This window comes from Dreissena polymorpha, chromosome 1 (assembly GCF_020536995.1).
Source record: "Dreissena polymorpha isolate Duluth1 chromosome 1, UMN_Dpol_1.0, whole genome shotgun sequence".
Classification (NCBI taxonomy): Eukaryota; Metazoa; Mollusca; class Bivalvia; order Myida; family Dreissenidae; genus Dreissena; species Dreissena polymorpha.
Window position 1 is genome coordinate 118305669 of NC_068355.1, and position 24141 is coordinate 118329809.

The 24141-nt window shown below is 36.3% G+C and overlaps 3 protein-coding genes and 1 long non-coding RNA gene across 6 annotated transcripts in view; 1 reads left to right on the top strand and 3 right to left on the bottom strand.

Moving 5' to 3' along the window:
* LOC127846777 (uncharacterized) overlaps positions 1-24141 on the bottom strand; it is a 141287-nt gene that overhangs the window by 53461 nt on the left and 63685 nt on the right. The window lies entirely within an intron of this gene.
* Positions 1-24141, top strand: part of LOC127846669 (uncharacterized) — a 337381-nt gene that overhangs the window by 20295 nt on the left and 292945 nt on the right. The window lies entirely within an intron of this gene.
* LOC127846363 (toll-like receptor 4) lies at positions 5452-9260 on the bottom strand. The gene is made up of 2 exons (XM_052377568.1): positions 9005-9260; positions 5452-8678 (listed from the first exon to the last, which is right to left on the bottom strand). The coding sequence occupies exon 2, from the start codon at positions 8676-8678 to the stop codon at positions 5886-5888; it is 2793 nt and encodes a 930-aa protein (XP_052233528.1). The 5' UTR covers positions 9005-9260; the 3' UTR covers positions 5452-5885.
* Positions 16727-24141, bottom strand: part of LOC127846529 (membrane-associated tyrosine- and threonine-specific cdc2-inhibitory kinase-like) — a 46602-nt gene continuing 39187 nt past the window's right edge. For both annotated transcript variants that reach the window (XM_052377864.1, XM_052377875.1), the window contains exons 14-15: positions 18244-18406; positions 16727-18131 (exon numbers count right to left, since the gene is read on the bottom strand). In XM_052377864.1, the coding sequence (XP_052233824.1) occupies positions 18099-18131; positions 18244-18406 (196 nt within the window). In that variant the 3' untranslated portion in view covers positions 16727-18098. The remainder of the gene's footprint in view (positions 18132-18243; positions 18407-24141) is intronic.

Here is a 24141-nt window from a genome sequence, read left to right on the forward strand (position 1 = left end):
GCATATTTCCTTATATGACTATAGTAAAACCTTGTTAACACTCTAGAGATCACATTTATTGTCGGATTATCGTGAAACTTGGAAAGAAGAGTTGTCCCAATGATATCTTGGACGAGTTAGAAAATGGTTCCGGTTGGTTAGAAAACATGGCTTCCAGGGGTCAGGGCATTTTTTCTTATATGGCTATAGTCAAACCATGTTTACACCCTAGGGGTCAAATGTATCGTCCGATCTTCATGAAAATTGGTCAGAATATTTATTCCAATTATATCTTGTACGAATTTGAAAATAGTTCCAGTTGGTAAAAACACATGGCCGCCAGGAGGCGGGGCAGTTTTCCTTATATAGCCAGTGTAAAAACTTGTTAAAACTCTTAAAGCCACATTCATTGTCCAATCTTCATAAAACTTCAGAAGATTTTCCCAATGATATATGTATAAGATATAACGTAAAACTTCAAATTAAAACGTTGTTGCTGTTTTTTTATCTTTCTGAAGAAGAAGAAGAAGAAGAAGAAGATGATGCTGATGATGATGATGATGATGATGATGATGATTATTTAGCTTGGTTGGTGATTAATTGCAACAAACATGTTTTATGCTATCTGAATATTCTTTATTAAATATTCTCGAAGTTTAAAGTAGTAATATTTATTTCGTAGAAAATTACTTAGGGGAGAAAAACTGTTCATAACTTTAATTTTTTTAATTCCAATCATGAGGGCACACATAATTACCCCAACTAAACCTTATCAGTCACCCACAGAGCAGCACAAATCAAACATCTCTGAGTGAACCTTGTTGTTCTTTTTTTAGATCAGCGACTTGATACCTTAATGTCCTATTCCTTTGATGTCTGGCATCATAGATAAGAGAAGATATATTTTTGAGGCACACAGTTTATTGACGAGGTCTGACTTTTGTGTGATTATCAGAGATTTGTGTTTTAAAACGTCTTTATTGATTTTTTAATTGGAAATATAATTGAAAGGTGAGTCAGAAAATAGTTCCTGTATGTAAAAGAACAAGGCTCTCATGGGGTGAAAGGCATTTTTGTGTATGTCTACAGTTGGTTATAGTGAAACTTTATGAATACTGTTAGTCGCATTTTTAGTTCAATCTGAATGACACTTGCTGAGTACAAATGTTTTTATCATATCTTGATTTAGTTTACTCAATTAGTTTTAATAATATCATCTTCAAACATGGTGACAATCTTTTTGAGCATAATATTATTTGCTCATGATGAACTTTTGTGATCACCTTTTGTCTATTGTCTGTCTTCCGTTGTGCGTCATGAATATATGCATTGTTAACACTGTTGAGACGACATTTATTGTCGGATCTTCATGAAATTCTATCTTGGACGAGTTCAAAAATGTTTTCGGTTGATTGAAAAACATGGCCAACAGGGGGCATATTTCCTTATATCTATAGTAAAAACTTGTTAACACTCTAAAAGTCACATTTATTCCAATCATTATGAAACTAAGTCAAAGCATTTGTTTTAATGATACCTTATATGAGTTCAAAAATGGTTCTTATATGTTGAAAAACATGGCCTTCAGGGTTCTTTCTTCATGAAACTTGGTTAGAACATTTGTTCTAATGATATCTTGGGCTGCAAAGAACAGGTCAGTTCCTTTGAATCGAGTGACTTTGGGCATTTCAGGCCCTCTTTTTATTTAGTGCTTCACCCATCCTAACACAGTTTTCAAAAGGATCGTAATTATGACCTTATAAATTCAATATAATATTTTTTGGCCGGGTAAATGGTTTGAAATATTTTCAAGCCTTTAGCTTCTTTGTAGCTATGTTTCCCAAAGTTGATGGTCACAGCCACGTTTGTTTAAAAATGCTTGTTTCAGAAAATTCCATTTTGTTTAGATCCATATTTATTAACTTTAATATTTTGCAATCTTTTCAATTCGTCTATAAAGTTCGCCCGGAACCTGTTACGTCGATCTAAATTGTTGTTGATCATTTTAACTCAATGGTTGCAAAGAGGTCTAAATGTTGTTGATCGTTTTAACTCAATGGTCGCAAAGAGGTCTAAATGTTGTTGATCGTTTTAACTCAATGGTTGCAAAGAGGTCTAAATGTTGTTGATCGTTTTAACTCAATGGTTTCAAAGAGGTCTAAATGATGTTGATCGTTTTAACTCAATGGTTTCAAAGAGGTCTAAATGTTGTTGATCGTTTTAACTCAATGGTTGCAAAGAGGTCTAAATGTTGTTGATCGTTTCAAATCAATGGTCGCAAAGAGGTCTAAATGCAGGCCAATAAGAGCGGATTTCACGCATGTAAAATCAATTTCTGAAAGTATGCATGTATCCGGAAGACATGTAAGAATCAGATTTTTAATTCTTATGATTTTTAATTGATGACCCGTTTTCACATTTTTTTAAATTGTTACAGTCCGCTGCGTATGTGGGTCTCCCGGGTATAATAGTTTTCCTTAAATGCATATAGCGAAAACTTAAAAAATCTCCTCTGACACCTTTAGGCCGAGAGCTTTAATTGGTATTTGTTTTGTTCTATCGTATGGTGATCCTCGACCCTTGCTTTAATCACGTCCTTTAGTTCAAAACTGGTCCGCCCCAAAATTTGTGGAAACCTTTTCCCAGGTAGGTAGATCTAGTTAAAACCTAAATATTATTCTCTTCCATAGATCTAGTTATTTAGCTAAGCAAGTGTTATAAAGCACTATGTGCTGGTTTTCTTCCAAATTTGTTCAACTTATGCCATTGTAATAACAAATAGCCCAACCTTTAGGGCAACTTGGTCTTTCCTGAAACTGCAACGCTTAGAGATTTAGTATTTGATGTGTAAACATAATAGGGTGTTATTTTCGACTCGGTTTATTCAAATCATAATTGTGTAATCCAACTTTTTCCCGCCTGTGCGATTACTTGTTTCAATTACATTCCTTTTTAAGTTTAGTGAAAAAATTAACACAAAATATCCAAGTTATAAAGTCGATAGCTATGATACTCGATAATAATCAACATCTAGAGGTCATGTTCAAAGTTGTTCAAATGATGTGCATGAGAACACAACCTTTCAAGCCCATTTTGTAAAATGGAATATACAAATAAGAAGAGACTTTAATAAGGATCTTAATTTTATAATATTTTCATCTAAAATTGCCCTTAAGTTAATTTGCTTTCCCTTAATGTAGATACATGGAAACTCTCCCATATATAAACAATATAGTATCACATTGTGAATAATTCAATTCAATCAAGATCCTCTTGTTTTCCTGGTTATTATTGTGTCTTTTCGATTCATCAATCTTTCCTGCGTCATTTTGCGTCCTTTCAAGAACTTGATACAAATGAAACTCGCGTGTCAAGGTCCACTTTTTTCCATTTACGCAAGTGACAGAACTTTTCATATGACAACGCTGAAGATAAATACAGGGAAACGTTCTACTGCATCTATGCCAAGCAATAACAACTTTTATAGTAATTTAGCAAACAATTAAACGATACGTACTATCAGTAAAGAAATGCTTATTATTCTCCACAACTTGAATAATAGAACACAAACTATAAACAAATATTTAGAAAACTGGAATCTCCGCATTGGAACGGTGAATGCAAAAGGCCCGGCTCATATTTCAATGACCCGTTTTGGTACAAATGATATGGCATGTATTTACCATATGATAACCGGAAATAAAAATGATAATTCAACATACCTGATGAAAAAATGTTTAAAAAAAAGATATCTTCATCCATTCTTCTGCAAAGATGCATGGAAGATGTGTTCGATATTACTATTGTGTTGACCTTCAAAAGTTTGGACAATTGAATAAAGGGGTTCGGGTATCAAATATAAGAACATTTTTCGAATATGGAGAAAGCGAATAGTTGAATATGATTTCATGATTCATTCCCATCCCTAATATGTTAATACCGTAATGGCCTGCTTCCAGCGGAGAATGACATAACCAACGTCTTCCGTGAAACGCGCAAGTGAAGGAAAATCTAACGACAGTGCCGTGCGTGGTTTAGCAAAGATAGAAATTGTGTAAGAGAAGGAAGACAATAATAGTAATATTGAGATGAGGTGGAAGATGATCAACAATATGATATCGTCTCAAAGCACTAACATCAAAACATGTGGGGTTGGAACAACATGGGGGTACTAAAACACACCTCGATAAATAACATTTGTAAGGTATATTCCGTACTTTATACAAATGTTTCTTTTTTCTTTTTAAAAATAAAATATAATTTTTGCCGCCCGAAGCGTATCGTGAAGCCGTAACGTTGTGTTTGGTGGGTTAATTTGACGTCACTTTCGTGTGTTATATTATCCAATTAACAAAAAGAACTAAAAGGCCTTTTGCTTAATTTACACTATACGTAAAAACTTCATGAAACATGACAATTCCACGAAAACACGTTTGCCACGTTTTATTTGTAGATATCATTTTTATAATAAGCAGTCCCTAGCTATGAATGGTTAGTATAAGCAATAGAATGAAATCACAATAGTTCCATCTAAGCTCTAGCTTAAGAGAAAAAAACACACAAATAAGTAACAGTAAAGTAACAGTAAAATTGACCGTTGGCCAACGTTCCTACATTTGTCAATTGATCTGTTTGATTTTTCGCATAGCACAGTCCGGATAGTACATTTCACTTTTTGTTTCAATAATTGAAGCTTCCCCAAACTTTATTTAAATGTATATGTAAACATGAGTTTATCAGATTCCCTCTCGCTCACAACATTTGTCCAATTTCTTGTAGGCGTATGAATAATAACGTCTGGTCTTTGTAAGCACTGATCGCCAGAAATGCAAACAATCGGTGACATCATCAAACGTGCAACATGAAAACGACCATATTAGCTTAACGACATTATTTAAATTGTTCAAATCAATCCCCAAAGTACGACCTTTGTCTTTTTAAATGCCCTGGAGAGCAATTACATTTATTTTAAATGTTGACATACCGGTAATACGGTTCAAACGTGTCAATGTTAACCATGTATTGTATTTAGTTCAACTCTCGATGTAAATGACACAACACATTATGGATGTACTATCAGCAACGTATTTGGGGTGATAGAAAGACATAAATAGTGATGGAGCGAATGATGTAATCACCTTTAAAAAGCTGGCATATTGTTATAGAAATAGTAAAAGAGACGTATTTTTATTTAAAATAAAGTATATGTTGCTATTTATATTGTTAATGCTATTGCTGCTCCAGCTGATGGTGACGACGATGATACCAATGCTGATGATCATAACCAAGATCATTATCATTATTGTGTATGATGATGATGATGGTAGGTAGTGTTGAAAGTTAAAAGACATAATTTGGTCGATATTCAAAATTCAAATCGATTGAACTGCTTAGAGTAAAATATGCGACTTCTTTATTCTGCTATAATTTGTATTAGTTTTGAATTTCCTAGATGCCTCAACAACAGTCATACACACTTGCTACAGTTTATTTACAATCCTGCACTCAGCTTATATGATTAAACAGCAAAAGCACTTGGCATACGTATATATGTACAAAGATGGTCATACAAATGTGATGAAATGAAATGTCTTTAAACAATATATATATATATACACCACTAAACCAAGACAGTATACAGTCTCTCAGAACGCAATCAGTCATGGTCAAAAATCCTCGAAGTGTTCACCACCTACTAAAATTTTTGCACACTGTTTCAAAATTGGCTCCGCAGTTCAGTTCCCTCAAGAAGAGGTAAAAAATTGCCTCCTTGCATGATTGAGCATAGCCTTTGTACGAATCTTACGTAGTGTCTTGCACGTTTAGAAAGTTACCTCAATGTTGTTTTTTTAATTAGAGTATATTTGATTGGCAAATAATCCAGAGTGTTGGTAAACAAGTTGGGTTTAACTATTAATTTCAAATGCAAGATTTGTCCAGAATGTCTCTAGATATTGATCGTCATCTGGGTACTCGAGTGAACGTTCATTTCGAAGGAATCTCATAACCTTCAACGGAAGATATTCCAGTTGCAATTTTTCCATCAATACCACAATGATCAAGTCCCTTTTGGACTCTAAGGACTCAATACGAGCCATGTTCATATCATAATCGCACCAGGAACTGGTCAGATATTCATCGTCGATGAAAAGAACAGTCTTTCTGCTGGAGTAGATGGCGTGAACAACATCTTCAGCTACCGATACCCCCGGCATGCTGTCGCGATCAACCAACCACAATTTAAGTCCATGGTTTTTTTCTAAAGCGGGTACCACTTTGTTTTTGATGAAACTAGCTCTTCCCTTTGCATACGAAATAATTGCGTCATTAGAGAAAAGATGCTCAAATCCTTTAATAGTATGTCTGCGTTTTCTGTTATAATACATGTATCTCAGTTTCCATCGGTTTTTGTATACAACTGTACCAAAGCATGCTGTACAAAAAACTCCAAATATAGCACTCGCACTACCTATAACCCAACTTTGCCATGATCTGTCGGAGCAGTATGACGAAAGTCTGTCTATAGCCTTTCTGAAGTCCGCTCTAGTACTCAAAGGCTGTTTACCCCCTTCAAATAAACAAAATTCGTGTTGTTCTCTGTGTACATTCACCTTGGTATCGAGAACCCACTTTAAAAACGGAAGTTTATCACAGGAGGAACATTCTAGTGGGTTATAGCTAAGAACGAGCGTCACATTTCGACCTTGGTTACAGTTGTTTGTGGTGAGAGTCTCGAGATACGTTGTGAGATTTTCAGGTAGCGTCGCTAACTTATTTCCAGAAACATCTAGATGATAAAGACATTGGCTTTGGAGATCTGTTGTCCAGGTTGTTAAATAATTGTTGCTGAGGTTCAATTTTTCCAGCTGTGACATGTTTCTAAACAATGAATCTGGTAAGTCAAAGATTTTTAATAACGACATGTCAATCGACCGCATACTATTTAGATTGGCAAAGAGTAAATGCGACTCGTTGTTAACCGCAGGACTGAAGCATCTACCTAACATATTTCCCGATATATTCAAGTGTAAGAGATTTGGAAACCCCAAAAAGAACTCCTTTTTCAATTCTTTAGCGTAGTTTTCTGAGAGGTCAAGTGATTCTAGGTTGGCGAGACCCAACACTGGGCCTTGCCAGGTGATAAAGAGGTTAAAAGAGATGTCCAAATTTTTCAAACGAGAAGCGCCACAGATTAAAGCCGGTGAGATCGTTGAATATATGAAACTTTCTCTCCATTTTAATGTTCCCATATTTTTCGGCAGGCACACTAGACTCTTAGATATATTGACATCACATTCGCAAGTTTCATTGAATACCTCGGGATTCGTCATGAAAACAAACCACCAATCTGTAGTATTTCTAAAAAAAATAATAAACGTATTTGTATTAGTGTTTTGTGAATTCCTGACTTCACGGCGAAGAGCGTGCTTTTCGTCAAATGTTCCATCCATCCGACCGTATTCTGCAAAGGGGTCATAATTAAGATGTTGTCTTGACATATCTAGATTCGTTATATTTTCTGCCATGAAACCGTATGTCATATATTCTCCAGCTGTTAATCTATTCCCAGCTAGTGTGAGGTTTCGCAAAGAAGGTGGCCATTGTGATTCTGGATAAAATACTGCGTCGTTCATAACTTCTATTTTATTAAGATCTATGTTTAGTGTTTCTATATTTTGTAGCGTTTTTATGGTTTTCAAATAGTCTGCCTGGAACTCGATACCAAGTCCTAATTCGCTGTAAATCTTCGTGGCTCGCAGTGTTTTCAAAACAGAAGAAAACTTCAGGCCCTCGAGTGCCTTATTTAATCCTGTGAAATTCAGTTGCCTGTTGTACGACATATCAAGTTCTTCCAAAGTGGCCTTTAAAGGAAAAAAAGCTTTCACATGTACGTCGATGATATTACACTCTCTAAGTGAAATATTTTTAACATTCACGGTGTTTTCAAATATACCTTCTGGGATTTGGTTAACCGAGCAGTCGTTATTTCTGAAACCAGCCAAACTGATTATTGTCAGATTCTTAAGATTCAGGAAGCCAGGTCCAAACGTTAAGTTCCCAGTGATGTTTGAAGGATTTATGTACAGCATAGTCAGGCTTGTCAGGTTTTGAAGCTCTATATCTAAGTCCGTGAAATTGTTGAACCTATTTCTTTTCAGATTGATGACTTGAATTGATTTCAATGCATTAAACACGCCGTACTGAAAACTGCTTTTCCATTCCAGGCAGTTTCCAGTCAAGTTCAGATACTCCAAATGTATTAATCCATTAAATGCATTCGAAGACAAGAAACGCAGTCGATTTTCATTTAAATGCAAGTTTAGTAAATTGCTAAAAGTCAAATTGGTTGTGTCGTGAAATGCGTTGTTGGGAAGAGCTTCGAACAGGTTGTGGCTCAGGTCTAAGCCGCAAGCTTTCCCATTCAGCGTTGTGGTATTTATTGTGGTATAGAATTCATATTTGTCGGGTATACATGATAGATTCAGGCGTGAACATCGGATGTATGCGTTGATCTCATAATTATATGCGTGGGTAATATTGAGATCGTAAAAGCATTTGGCAATTGTTGTATTTTTTCCACATGTGGATAGCGTACCATTTCGTGGCCCCGTGGTATTGCATTCTTCGAAGCTGTGGATTGCAAATGAGACACCGCAGTACGCAAGGTTAAAAAGAAAAAGAATGTGCGCTCCCGGCATCTGCAATAAAAACATTACATAGATGTTGTAACACAAAAGTAAACCAACCTGTGTCATATTTACTGTTCACTTTATGGGGAGAAAATGCCACTATTCGACGACAGTCTGCAGGATAGGCTATGTTTAGTAAGTTGTAAAATTATTAAAATGTTTCTCCTTAGAAGACGCTCTGAAACATTGTACACCCACAAACAAGCTAATTTTGGGGTGAATAATTTTTTTTTATTGACACTTGACAATATGTATATCTCATATTTATAGACATGTAAAACACGTTAAAGGCTTTATTAAGAACACTTAACTCAATTATAAAACCAATCACTTACCTCAAGCCTCTTAATTCCACAAAAGTTAAAAAAACAACACTAACAAACTTAAAATTTAACGTTATTAAACTTTCTTTCTTAAGTGTGAATTAGTTGTGTTTCTAAATAAACCGAGTCCGTCATTCGAATAATTCTTCCTCAATATACTGAGATTTTCACGCGAATTATGCTTCCTAGTTCATTACAAGGCATAGCTTTGTAGTGAAGCTTATCTTGTCATATCATAAATGTATCAAACCCGACTCTGCGAGACAAACACAACGTTATCGCGTTTAGATGCGGATAAAAGTTGTTTCACTGACTCATGGTTATTGTATGGCAAGAAATATCTTTAAAAGATATACGATGTTGATTGTTATTAGTAATAAAGCAATGTCACGTGTCAGAATATATCAATTGTAACCAAGTCAATAATACAATATATATAGATATAGAACACAAAACAAAGTAAGAGCAGAGCAAAACAACGATTTTAGAAATAAGTAATATTTTAAATTTAAAGGCAGTAAGGATAAACTATTCCTTTTATTGGCTATGGTATATATGATTATTAACACAACTTATAACAAGCATTTTGTTCGGCATGAAGTGACAAACAAGCTTTACGGCAAGCTACGCCCATTTAATCCTTTCCCGAAGATACCGGTAGTCATTTCCTATCGACAATCGTACTTCAACGTACCACTGTCAATACAAAAAAATAGGTCATAAACAAACTTCTGTTGACACAATGCGATGAGGAACAAGACCTCAAAGTGCAGGTTATGTATTGCTTCCTGTTATAGAGATTAAGAATCCCCACTCAACATTAAACTCATACGAATGATACCGTTTACATAGCACTTCAAAACGGAAGACTGTTATCAAATGACACAGTGCAATGGTTTGTAAATACACTTTAATCCATGCCAGTTCATTCAATTTTACACACCTGGAAGGATTTTTAGTTTGTATATACATATACAAAGGTATAAAAATAAAAAATAAAACAGAAATACGACAACAACCAGAAGACTTAAACTCATAAAATTGTTAAATCATCACGTGGTATGTAATGGTGTCGGCGATATGAAAAGCAATTATCGTAACCGGTCATATCTTTGCGCGGAGGTTGGTTCAGCATGATGTTTATTGAGCCTTTTAACATTATCTTACTTGATGATTCTTACTGCTTCCTAACCGGTTTTATCGCACTTTAGGTTTACCTTCCCTCCGTTAAGTCCGCCTGTCGGTAATTCAGCAAAGCAGTATACTACTATTAAAATACATCCGAAGATACTTGAACGAGAGTTGGGGTACTTATATAAAGTCCGAGTGAGTGTTATTCATGTCCCCTGTTGTTGTTTTTACCAGAAATAAGATCAGGTCACTGTTACTAAGATCAGAGCACTCACCAAACCCGCCCCCATTCCTCTAAGGAAGTTAACTTAACTGAACAGGTAGTAAGATTTCATTATTGAAATACAAGCAAACCCGCCCAGCGCCCATGTTGCTCAATCACTAGAACAATTTTAAAACTCGGCAAAGATTTATAAATAAAGAACCCTCTTCGAATCACATGATGATTATCCTAACCAATACGGATAATATCTTCAACTTTTGTGCGTTTCCAGCTAATGCGTGAAACGGCACCGGATCATATATAAAAAATATTGACTGCTTTGTGTGTTCTTTTATTTTCAATAGTCTCATCTTTAAGTTAACATTTTTCACAAAACCAATATTCCACGGAACAACTAAGTCATCCATTCCGTAAATTGTATACTCGTGCTAAGGAATAAAAACGTCACTTTGCAGTGGGTACCTACATTTCCCAACAGTTTATGCACAAAACCTGTGGAAACGGAAGTAAAATGCAGATATTGGTCCATATCAACAACAAAATTCAGACGTCTTCAGCTAGTTTCCTGATGAAAACGGCAACATAATTCTTTTGAAATCATTGCCATTGATGAGTGAAGGTTTAGTTTGTCGAAAAACAAGTATTTTATATGTCGATTTCTGGCATCGGATAATACATGAAGTAGGCACCGGATAATGGCCGAGACTATTTAATGAACTTAAGTATAGTACGTTCAAAAAATATATTAGATTCTGTTGATATGGTAAATATAAAAAGAATTTCTTGATTTTAGATTGTTACATGAATGGGTCTGTTATTTCTCGTCCCTCAACCACTGAACGCTTTGTCTGAACACATGAAAATGTCTTAACTTTACCCTAAAACAGGTTATTTAAACTAGGCATTTCAGGTCACAAATTGTATTTGTTCATACACAATTTTATGTAGAACGCGTGCTATTGTTGAACGACCGATTCATCAATATGTTTAATATATAACAGCAGTGCAGAATAGAGCTGCTCGCTACTTCTTGAATGTTGGGAAATATACCCCAAATGCCGCTTGGAAAGGTTTTGTAAAATTAATATACCTATACAAAAACATAATATTTATGCTTCTGTACTACCTAAAATATTAGACAGTTTTAAGCAAGAGTGGTTGAATGTTGTTAATCGTGAATCTGCTAGAAATGGTCGTAACAAACTGAGATTATATATAACGTTCAAACAAACTTATGGAACTAAAGGCTATTGTCGCACTATTTTTAATAAGTCATACAGGTGAGCTATTGCAAAATTCCGCAGTGGAACTGCGCCAATTTGTATTGAGTTAGGAAGATACAATGGTTTGCCAGTTGAGCAAAGAGTCTGTTTTCATTGCCCAGATACTATTGAAGATGAGACGCATGTGTTGTTACATTGTTCTCTATATGAAACTAATAGATTTGATTTGTTACAAAAGACAGAAGAATTAAATGCACATTTTGTAACCTTATCGGATGCTGATAAAATAGGATTTTTACTATCTAATTCAGACATAGCTTTTTATGGTGCCAAAACCTGCTTCAACATACTGAACAAAAGAAAACTGATATTGTACAATAACAATTTGTAGTGTAATAAATGTATTATAGTGTAAATACTTGAAAACCAACAAATTTTATGTTAGACATATTTTAGTTTTAAAATCCTAGATACGTGTTTAGTGCATATTTGAAAATTGTTTTAAACACTTGAAAACCTAACAAATTTGATGTTTGACATATTTTAGTTTTTAAATTCCTAGATTCATGTTTTAGTACATATATAACAATTGTTTTACTAGTCAAATTGTTTTAGCTCCATCTTAAAGTTCCCTTGTTAATCAAATTGCGTTAAAATTTGATCAAACACTGTCCATTTATTTATACCCATTTTGAGAATGTGTTATAACATCCCTTCTTAAGGCAGATTTTAATTACCTGATTAACAAGGATCCTTTAGATCTTATTTGTATTAAGTGTACATAAAGTATAGTCTATGGATCATGATTATTTTATGATGTTTCTAAGTTTGTCATGTCAACATTAAAAGTCTCTTGTAAATCTTTTCAGATTGGCAATGTACTGTATTTTAAACTGTGTTATGTATGTGATTATATACTGTGTACATTGATGAGACTATAACAAATATATATATATATATATATATATATATATATATATATATATATATATATATATATATATATATATATATATATATATATATATATATATATTAACACCCCTTTGATTGTTTTAATATTAAAATTATATTAACGATATAACGATGTGTATTTTTTTTTACCAGTTCAGCAGTAATAATTGTACAAACTTATTGTTGTCGTATTCATTTATTTTATTTTGCTTTCCTGCACCGAATTAAATAAATGTGTTTAAATAATGAACAAGTAATCCAATCAATACATTTTATATTATTTTAAATAAGTGAAGATAAATGTGTGTGACAATCTGTATTTGTATCTCCAACTTACAATGACAGCATAATGTATAATTATAAACATATAAAGTGAAATGAAACTTAATGGAATCCACAACCTGATAATTTTACATATTAAACACACTCCTCATAGTGGTCTCCCCTTCTGGGGTCGTACTGCTGCCACCGAAGATTGTTCATCCAATATTAATGAAGACTTCTAGAAATCTCATACTTTCATTTTACTGTCACATGTGGTAGGTGGAATGGTGTCCTCAGAACTGTATCAATAAACCATTCATGCACCAGACAGTAAAAAGTAGTTGAAAGAAAATATTTATTAACCCTATACCTCTCAGATACGCTTTTTGACAGGTCTGTAGTCCCTGGGAAAATCAAATTAAATGAATAACTTTTCTTAATAGATTCAAACTTAAAAGGCGTCATTTTCAACCTTAAAATACTGATGAGCAGCAAACAGCATCAAACCTGAACAGACTGCAAGTTACTCGCAGGATGTTCTGGTTTTATGGTGGTTGCAAAAGCCATTTTCACTTTGCTTTTGATGGGGATAAGGTGAAATGTTTCTGTTCAAATATTAAAACACATCTTTCTCCTTAACGTACCAACTGTCTTACACGTTTTTATTGAAATTTATTTCAGTACAAAGACACAACTTTTCAATTTTGGGTAAAACGTGAAATAAAAAGTAATCATATTTCATGATATTTTATTTTGTACAGTCACTTTATATTTGTTCCAGCAGAGATAATTTGCTCTATGGGTAAATAACTGTAGAGTTTTGACCTATTTTTTGTCCAATATTTAATGTTGATCAGATTGGAACTAAAAATCAATTTCAGTCCCATATTTAAAATTGAGAAATGAAATTTAAAATATCAGTAATAGTGATCCAGCCTTTAAGATAGAAAAGTGTCTAATTGAAGAATTGGATACTCTTCCTCGACACGCTAATGTCTGGAATATAAGTGGATGAACACACATAAACAATTATAAAATATTCCGAGAACATGTAACAGCACCAATATACAAATGAATTATACACTACAATATCAACAAACAAATGACTATACAGTATAAACAAACAAAACAATCCATATCATGGTAATTACAAACTTATGGTAAGCACAAGTTAGCTAACAAGGCACTGGTTTAAAATATGTACATAAACAATGAACACTAAGGAATATCCTGGTGCTTGAAGACATTAATGAACACAATCCTGTAAGACATATTGCTGCCAATAACAATGAACACATTTCTAGCATTTTATAAAACACGCTAATGTCTGGAATATAAGTGGATGAACACACATAAACAATTATAAAATATTCCGAGAACATGTAACAGCACCAATATACAAATGAATTATACACTACAATATCAACAAACAAATGACTATACAGTATAAACAAACAAAACAATCCATATCATGGTAATTACAAACTTATGGTAAGCACAAGTTAGCTAACAAGGCACTGGTTTAAAATATGTACATAAACAATGAACACTAAGGAATATCCTGGTGCTTGAAGACATTAATGAACACAATCCTGTAAGACATATTGCTGCCAATAACAATGAACACATTTCTAGCATTTTATAAAATGAAACCCAAAATATTCAACACATAACTTCTATCCATTAGGGTCAAAGGTAATAGAATACTCACCGCAGACCTATTGGAACTGAATGGTAAAATGTAAATGTTGAGGTTTTAATGCACCAAATATATTTTTTATGGATGTGGTTTACTTGGAATGAAACCGATACTATACGGGCTGAGAACATAATGGAACAACTGATCATACATGTGACAGTCATCAGGTCATCTCAAGAGTAATGTGAGGACTAAATATTTGACTCTATGCTGCTGTTTTTAAGGCAAATAAGAATGCTCTATTGTTATAGCATGCATTGCTTGTTTGGATGGTAGATGACCACACTATGATGTTACATAACAAATACCATACCTTCTATGCGTTATGGTGTTAGAAAAGATTTTTGCAAGCTTTCACTACATACATATAGAGGAGACAAGTAACCCCCAGGACAGAATAAGTTTTTATCTCAAGGGCATGAGTTGGACAAACATGGTAGAGGACCACCATACAATGTTGCATGCCAAATACCAAACCTCTTGGATTTGTGGTTTCACAGGAGATGAAGTTGTAAAGTTTTCATTTCATGTTACATGATAAATTACAAACCTTTGGGAGATGTGGTTTCAGTTCAAAGTTATTAAAAGTTACTTGCTACATACTAGGGTGTGTATTTAGGACAGGAAAGAATAAAAGCTGCGCCATGAGCGCATGATACGCCCGTCGTTCGCCAATGAAGTAGTAAGGTAATAAATAACCCTTTGAATAATTTTTTTACTTCAGTTTATTTGTATTTGAATACATGGTTTATTTTATAAGTACATGAGCATGGAAATCACGAAATTTTGACGAACAAAGTCCCATAACTCTGGAACGACAATTCAGAATTCCGTCAAAAACGAAAGGGGATCAGGGTTTATCAATATTAAGATTGTGTTGAAATTTGAAAAAAATCCATCGAAGGATATTTGAGCTACAGTAGGACATTCAATGAAATCACGAAATTTTGACGAACAAAGTCCCATAACTCTGGAACGACAATTCAGAATTCCGTCAAAAACGAAAGGGGATCAGGGTTTATCAATATTAAGATTGTGTTAAAATTTGAAGAAAATCTGTCAAAGGATATTTGACGTAGTGTACGACATTAACAGACGGACGGACGGACGGACGGACGGACAGACGGACGCGGGGTATACCATAATACGTCCCGTCATAGACGGGCGTATAAAAAATCCATCGGGGGATATTTGAGCTACGGTAGGATACATGAACAACAATAACATTTAAGGTCACAGTGACCTTGACCTTAGAATGAATGACCTTGAAATGACCAGTGGTCATCTAAGTGTGCTTGCAAACCTTCATGTCAAGTTTGAAGACTCTATGTCCAAGCATACCAAAGTTATAACAATTTTAACATTTTAACATTTAAGGTCACAGTGACCTTGTGTGACCTTGACCTTAGAATGAATGACCTTATAATGACCAGTGGTCATCTAAGTGTGCTTGCAAACCTTCATGTCAAGTTTGAAGACTCTATGTCCAAGCATACCAAAGTTATAACAATTTTAACATTTTAACATTTAAGGTCACAGTGACCTTGACCTTCAAATGAATGACATTGAAATGACCAGTGGTCATCTTCTAGTACTGGCCAATCTTTATTTCAAGTTTGAAGACTCTAGGTACAAGCATACCAAAGTTATAACATGAAATAAGAACTTTAACATTTTTACATTCAAGGTCACAGTGACCTTGACCTTCAAATGAATGACCTTGAAATGTCCAGGGGTTACTTACTAGTTCTGGCCAACCTTCATGTCAAGTTTCAAGACTCTAGGTCCAAGCATACCAAAGTTATAACAACTTTAACATTTTTACATTCAAGGTCACAGTGACCTTGACCTTCAAATGAATGACCTTGAAATGTCCAGTGGTTACTTACTAGTTCTGGCCAACCTTCATGTCAAGTTTCAAGACTCTAGGTCCAAGCATACCAAAGTTATAACAACTTTAACATTTTTATATAGCTACAGTAGGACATTCAATGAAATCACGAAATTTTGACGAACAAAGTCCCATAACTCTGGAACGACAATTCAGAATTCCGTCAAAAACGAAAGGGGATCAGGGTTTATCAATATTAAGATTGTGTTAAAATTTGAAGAAAATCTGTCAAAGGATATTTGACGTAGCGTACGACATTAACAGACATACGGACGGACAGACGGACGGACGGACAGACGGACGCGGGGTATACCATAATACGTCCCGTCATAGACGTCCCGTCAAATTAGGTTGACTGATTTTGACAACCAAATGTGCATAATGGTCAACAAAGCTATCAACACATATTTATATTTACACCTAGTGGGACATACTAGTGGAATAGCTTGTTATCTTTGTTTATTGCTCTTTTTTTTACTTTTTAAAGATGGTCTGCACTATTGAAGTGTTCAATTAACACAACTTAAACAAGATATCTGAAGTTGCAATTTCAAGCTCACAGCTATATGACCCTCCACATTGATGTCCATATGAACTCATAAAAGCTCAAAGCATTTAAGAAGAACAAACAAGATCAGCAGTTCACATTTTTTCCACAGGGAAGACACTTGCCTTAACCAGGCAGTTGAACTTCCTTCTCTATTCAGAAAAATAATTATATAAAAAATCTTATTTATATACATAATTGCTTCTAGCAATCTCCATTTAATTAGTTTTTCACTGATTTGCAAATCACTAAGAATAGTGAGTCATTAGTTGTTTCGATTATCTTATTTTTTCATTACATATTTAAGTATGTTATTTCTGCCAATAAATCAGCAAACAAATCTCTTATCAATTTTCATCCAACGACCTATTTTGATTGATGATTGGAAAACAACACCCATTGAAATTTTATTTTACAAAAATGCTACTTGTTTTTCTATTTGGAGAAGTTTTGAAATATTATTTTTTGGACCTGCTTATAAATATATTGATATATATAAAGCAGAATCCATCACACCCCTTTGAGCCCAATTTTATTAACAATTTACACCAATTTCAGTAATGACCCCTGGGAAAAAAAGATTCGCATATAAATTACACCCCTATTTATATGTCTATGTTAATTGTGTGACATGATGATGTTGCCATTTTTCACCCAAGAGTCATGATTTGAACAAACTTATACAAAGACCACTGTACAATTTTTTCAGCCAAACATTGAACACTGACCCTTGTGGTTTTGGAGGAGACGATTTTTGAAGTTGGGACAACTTTGAAAGATGGTCAGCCAAGGATCATTTATGTGAAATTTCACTAAAATCTGCCGTATCAGTTCATGAGGAAATGTTTGAATCAAAAGTTAATGGACTCCTGTACAAACACACTGATGGACACTGGACATCACAGTATCCTAAAAGTTCAAAAAGAGCACTTTGTGCTCTTGCAAGCTTACATAACAACATGAGTGGCACTTCTAAATAAGTAAATGAACACATCTGATCACATTATGAACACAGTGGTGTAATGCAAAGTTTAACAGCTACAATCTATCAAATGGTTGATCATTTTTCAGCCATCATCAAATGACCTAACACAAGACCAAAAGGGCTGCTTCAGCAAATGACCATCAGCCATCTTGACATCAAGTAATCCCTTGCATTTTCCCTCCTGAAAACTCAGAACTCTTCATCGCTGGCCCCATCAAACATCTGAAATGACAACATTAATTTGAATTAGTTTCTTCTGGAATTCAATCTGAATGCCGCTTATCCATGAGGCTTTTGGGATATCTTTACCAGACTAGATAAGAGTGCCACTTACGTCCATGAGGTTCTTGGGTTCTATCTTGACCTTGCTGGGCACGTCCTCCATCAGGTCACAGGTCGGCGTGACCGGGCGCTCATCATCACTCCAGGAGAGGCTGCTGGAGTCCAGGGTGTCGTCCTGCGTGTGCCGGATAGGGCTGGCTGTGTGCACAGACACACTGGGGAAAGACACAGCAGGGCATAGAAAATAGTAAGGCAGGGATTGTCTTCTATAGCTATTGCTGAATATAAGCTACATCTCAGAAAAATTACTTTTAATTAGGAGTTTACCTCAAAAACGAGAATTACTGCCGGGAATGTTAATCTATAATCAGTGACATCATGTTAACCTTATCCCCAAGTTTGGTTTTCACATGCTTTTTCCCAATATTTGATGGATCTTGCCTGTTTCTTCAAGACAGACATTTAAGCCTCATGCACTTTACAAGACATAAATTGCTCACATCATCTAGAATCACTTAATAAGAGCACCAAAACAAAGTGTTGATCAATGCCAAATTAAAATGTACTTTTCTTTGAAATACAACATATTTTAAACAAGAGGGCCTGAAAGGCCCAAAGTCGCTCACCTGAGATAACAAGATATTATTGGGACAAATCTTCTGACCACTTGAAAACTAATCAAAGATATCATTGAGACCAATCTTCTGACCAAATTTCATGAAGACTGGACAATAAATGTGGCCTCTAGAGTATTAACAAGGTTTTACTATAGCCATATATAGCCATATAAAAATGCCCCGCCCCCTGGTGGCCATGTTTTTTAAGGAAACCAAAACCATTTTCGAACTCATCCAAGATATCATTGGGACAAATCTTCTGACCAAGTTTCATGATGATCGGAAAATAAATGTGACCTCTGGAGTGTTAACAAGGTTTTACAATAGCCATTTAAGGAGAAATGCCCCGCCCTTGTGATGGCCATGTTTTTCAACCAACCGGCATCATTTTTGAACTCGTCCAAGATATTATTGGGATGAATCTTCTGACAGAGTTTCATGAAGATCGGACTATAAATGTGGCCTCTAGAGTGTTAACAAGATTTTACTAAAGCCATATATAGCCATATGAGGAAAAATGCCCCACCCCTTGGCAGCCATGTTTTTCAATCAAACGTAACTATTTTCAAACTGATCCAAAATATCAATAAGACAAATCTTCTGACCAAATTTCATTAAGACGGGACAATAAATGTGGCCTCTATAGAGTGTTAACAAGGTTTTACTATAGCCATATAAGGAAAAATGCCCCGCCCCCTGGCGGCCATGTTTTTTAACCAACCGGCATCATGTTCGAACTCGTTCAAGATATTATTGGAATGAATCTTCTGACCAAGTTTCATGAAGATCGGACAATAAATGTGGCCTCTAGAGTGTTAACAAGATTTTAATATAGCCATATATAGCCATATAAGGAAAAATGCCCCGTCCCTTGGCAGCCATGTTTTTCAAGCAAAGGTTACCATTTTTGAACTCATCCAAGATATCATTGGGACAAATCTTCTGAGTAAGTTTCATGAAGATCGGAAAATAAATGTGGCCTCAAGAGTGTTCACAAGGTTTTACTTTAGCCATATAAGGAAAATGCCACGCCCTCTGGCGGCCATGTTTTTCAACCAACCAGCATCATTTTCGAACTCATCCAAGATATTATTGGGATGAATCTTCTGACCAAGTTTCATGAAGATCAGACAATAAATGTGGTCTCTAGAGTCTTAACAAGATTTTACTATAGCCATATAAGGAAAAATGCCCCGCCCCTTGGCAGCCATGTTTTTCAAGCAAACGTTTCCATTTTAGATCTCATCCAAGATATCATTGAGACGAATCTTCTGACAAAATTTCATGAAGATTGGAAATAAATGTGCCCTCTAGAGAGTTAACAAGGCAAATGTTGACGCCGCACAACGGACAACAAACAACGGACAAAAGGCGATCACAAAAGCTCACCATGAGCACGTTGTGCTCAGGTGAGCTAAAAAACACAGTATCAAAAGTATCATGCTTTTTTGCATGATTCTCAGAGACTTTGCTCATGCATTCATAATAACAAAGGGTAAAATACTTTGAATATTGAGACAGGGTGTCTTTTGTCATACAGATACACATTTATTTTCTTACACACATTCCGCAATCTACTGCCACATCTTGCTAATGCAACTGTACGTACCTTCTGGCAGCATGGCACACAGCAATCTACTACAACATCTTGCTGATGAAACTGTACATACCTTCTGGCAGCATTGCATACAGCAATCTACTACAACATCTTGCTGATGCAACTGTACGTACCTTCTGAAAGCATGGCACACAGCAATCTACTACAACATCTTGCTGATGAAACTGTACGTACCTTCTGAAAGCATGGCACACAGCAATCTACTACAACATCTTGCTGATGCAACTGTACGTACCTTCTGAAAGCATGGCACACAGCAATCTACAACATCTTGCTGATGCAACTGTACGTACCTTCTGAAAGCATGGCACACAGCAATCTACTACAACATCTTGCTGATGCAACTCTAGGTACCTTCTGACAGCATTGCATACAGCAATCTACTACAACATCTTGCTGATGCAACTGTACGTACCTTTTGGCAGCATGGCACACAGCAATCTACAACATCTTGCTAATGCAACTATACGTACTTTCTGGCAGCATGGCACAAAGCAATCTACTACAACATCTTGCTGATGCAACTATACGTACCTTTTGGCAGCATGGCACAGCAATCTACAACATCTTGCTCATGCAACTGTACGTACTTTCTGGCAGCATGGCACACAGCAATCTACTACAACATCTTGCTGATGCAACTGTACGTACCTTCTGACAGCATGGCACACAGCAATCTACTACAACATCTTGCTAATGCAACTATACGTACTTTCTGGCAGCATGGCATACAGTAATCTACTACAACATCTTGCTGGTGCAACTGTACGTACCTTCTCGCAGCATTGCATACAGCAATCTACTACAACATCTTGCTGATGCAACTGTACGTACCTTTTGGCAGCATGGCACACAGCAATCTACTACAACATCTTGCTGATGCAACTGTACGTACCTTCTGGCAGCATGGCATACAGTAATCTACTACAACATCTTGCTGATGCAACTGTACGTACCTTTTGGCAGCATTGCATACAGCAATCTACTACAACATCTTGCTGATGCAACTGTACGTACCTTTTGGCAGCATTGCATACAGCAATCTACTACAACATCTTGCTGATGCAACTGTACGTACCTTCTGACAGCATGGCATACAGCAATCTACTAAAACATCTTGCTGATGCAACTGTAGGTACCTTTTGGCAGCATTGCATACAGCAATCTACTACAACATCTTGCTGATGCAACTGTACCTACCTTCTGACAGCATTGCATACAGCAATCTACTAAAACATCTTGCTGATGTAACTGTACATACCTTTTGGCAGCATTGCATACAGCAATCTACTACAACATCTTGCTGATGCAACTGTACGTACCTTCTGACAGCATGGCATACAGCAATCTACTAAAACATCTTGCTGATGCAACTGTATGTACCTTTTGGCAGCATGGCATACAGCAATCTACTACAACATCTTGCTGATGCAACTGTACATACCTTCTGACAGCATGGCACATGGCAATCTACTACAACATCTTGCTGATGCAACTGTACGTACCTTCTGACAGCATGGCATACAGCAATCTACTACAACATCTTGCTGATGCAACTGTACATACCTTTTGGCAGCATGGCACACAGCAATCTACTACAACATCTTGCTGATGCAACTGTACGTACCTTCTGGAAGCATGGCACACAGCAATCTACTACAACATCTTGCTGATGCAACTGTACGTACCTTTTGGCAGCATTGCATACAGCAATCTACTACAACATCTTGCTGATGCAACTGTACGTACCTTTTGGCATCATTGCATACAGCAATCTACTACAACATCTTGCTGATGCAACTGTACATACCTTCTGACAGCATGGCACACAGCAATCTACTACAACATCTTGCTGATGCAACTGTACATACCTTCTGACAGCATGGCACATGGCAATCTACTACAACATCTTGCTGATGCAACTGTACATACCTTCTGACAGCATGGCACATGGCAATCTGCTACAACATCTTGCTGGTGCAACTGTACATACCTTCTGACAGCATGGCACACAGATATCTACTACAACATCTTGCTGATGCAACTGTACGTACCTTCTGGCAGCATGGCACATGGCAATCTGCTACAACATCTTGCTGATGCAACTGTGCGTACCTTCTGACAGCATGGGACACAGCAATCTACAACATCTTGCTGATGCAACTTTACGTACCTTCTGACAGCATGGCACACAGCAATCTACTACAACATCTTGCTGATGCAACTGTACGTACCTTCTGGCAGCATTGCATACAGCAATCTACTTCAACATCTTGCTGATGCAACTGTAGGTACCTTCTGGCATCATTGCATACAGCAATCTACTTCAACATCTTGCTGATGCAACTGTAGGTACCTTCTGGCAGCATGGCATACAGTAATCTACTACAACATCTTGCTGATGCAACTGTATGTACCTTCTGACAGCTTGGCACACAGCAATCTACTACAACATCTTGCTGATGCAACTGTACTTACCTTCTGACAGCATGGCACACAGCAATCTACTACAACATCTTGCTGATGAAACTGTACATACCTCCTGACAGCATGGCACACAGCAATCTACTACAACATCTTGCTGATGAAACTGTACGTACCTCCTGACAGCATGGCACACAGCAATCTACTACAACATCTTGCTGATGAAACTGTACATACCTCCTGACAGCATGGCACACAGCAATCTACTACAACATCTTGCTAATGCAACTGTACGTACCTTTTGACAGCATGGCACACAGCAATCTACTACAACATCTTGCTGATGCAACTGTACGTACCTCCTGACAGCATGGCACACAGCAATCTACTACAACATCTTGCTGGTGCAACTGTACGTACCTCCTGACAGCATGGCACACAGCAATCTACTACAACATCTTGCTGATGCAACTGTACATACCTTCTGACAGCATGGCACACAGCAATCTACTACAACATCTTGCTGATGCAACTGTACATACCTTCTGACAGCATGGCACATGGCAATCTGCTACAACATCTTGCTGGTGCAACTGTACATACCTTCTGACAGCATGGCACACAGCAATCTACTACAACATCTTGCTGATGCAACTGTACGTACCTTCTGGCAGCATTGCATACAGCAATCTACTTCAACATCTTGCTGATGCAACTGTACGTACCTTCTGACAGCATGGCATACAGTAATCTACTACAACATCTTGCTGATGCAACTGTACGTACCTTTTGGCAGCATGGCACACAGCAATCTAATACAACATCTTGCTGATGAAACTGTACGTACCTTTTGGCAGCATGGCACACAGCAATCTACTACAACATCTTGCTGATGCAACTGTACGTACCTTCTGGCAGCATGGCATACAGTAATCTACTACAACATCTTGCTGATGCAACTGTACGTACCTTCTGGCAGCATGGCACACAGCAATCTACTACAACATCTTGCTGATGCAACTGTACGTACCTTCTGGCAGCATGGCACACAGCAATCTACTACAATATCTTGCTGATGCAACTGTACGTACCTTCTGGAAGCATGGCACACAGCAATCTACTTCAACATCTTGCTGATGCAACTGTACGTACCTTCTGGCAGCATGGCACACAACAATCTACTACAACATCTTGCTGATGCAACTGTACGTACCTTCTGACAGCATGGCACACAGCAATCTACTACAACATCTTGCTGATGCAACTGTACGTACCTTCTGACAGCATGGCA

What these genes read in the sequence shown, in the direction of transcription:
- LOC127846363 (XM_052377568.1), bottom strand. Translation starts at nt 8,678, where the DNA reads ATGCCGGGAGCGCACATTCTTTTTCTTTTTAACCTTGCGTACTGCGGT.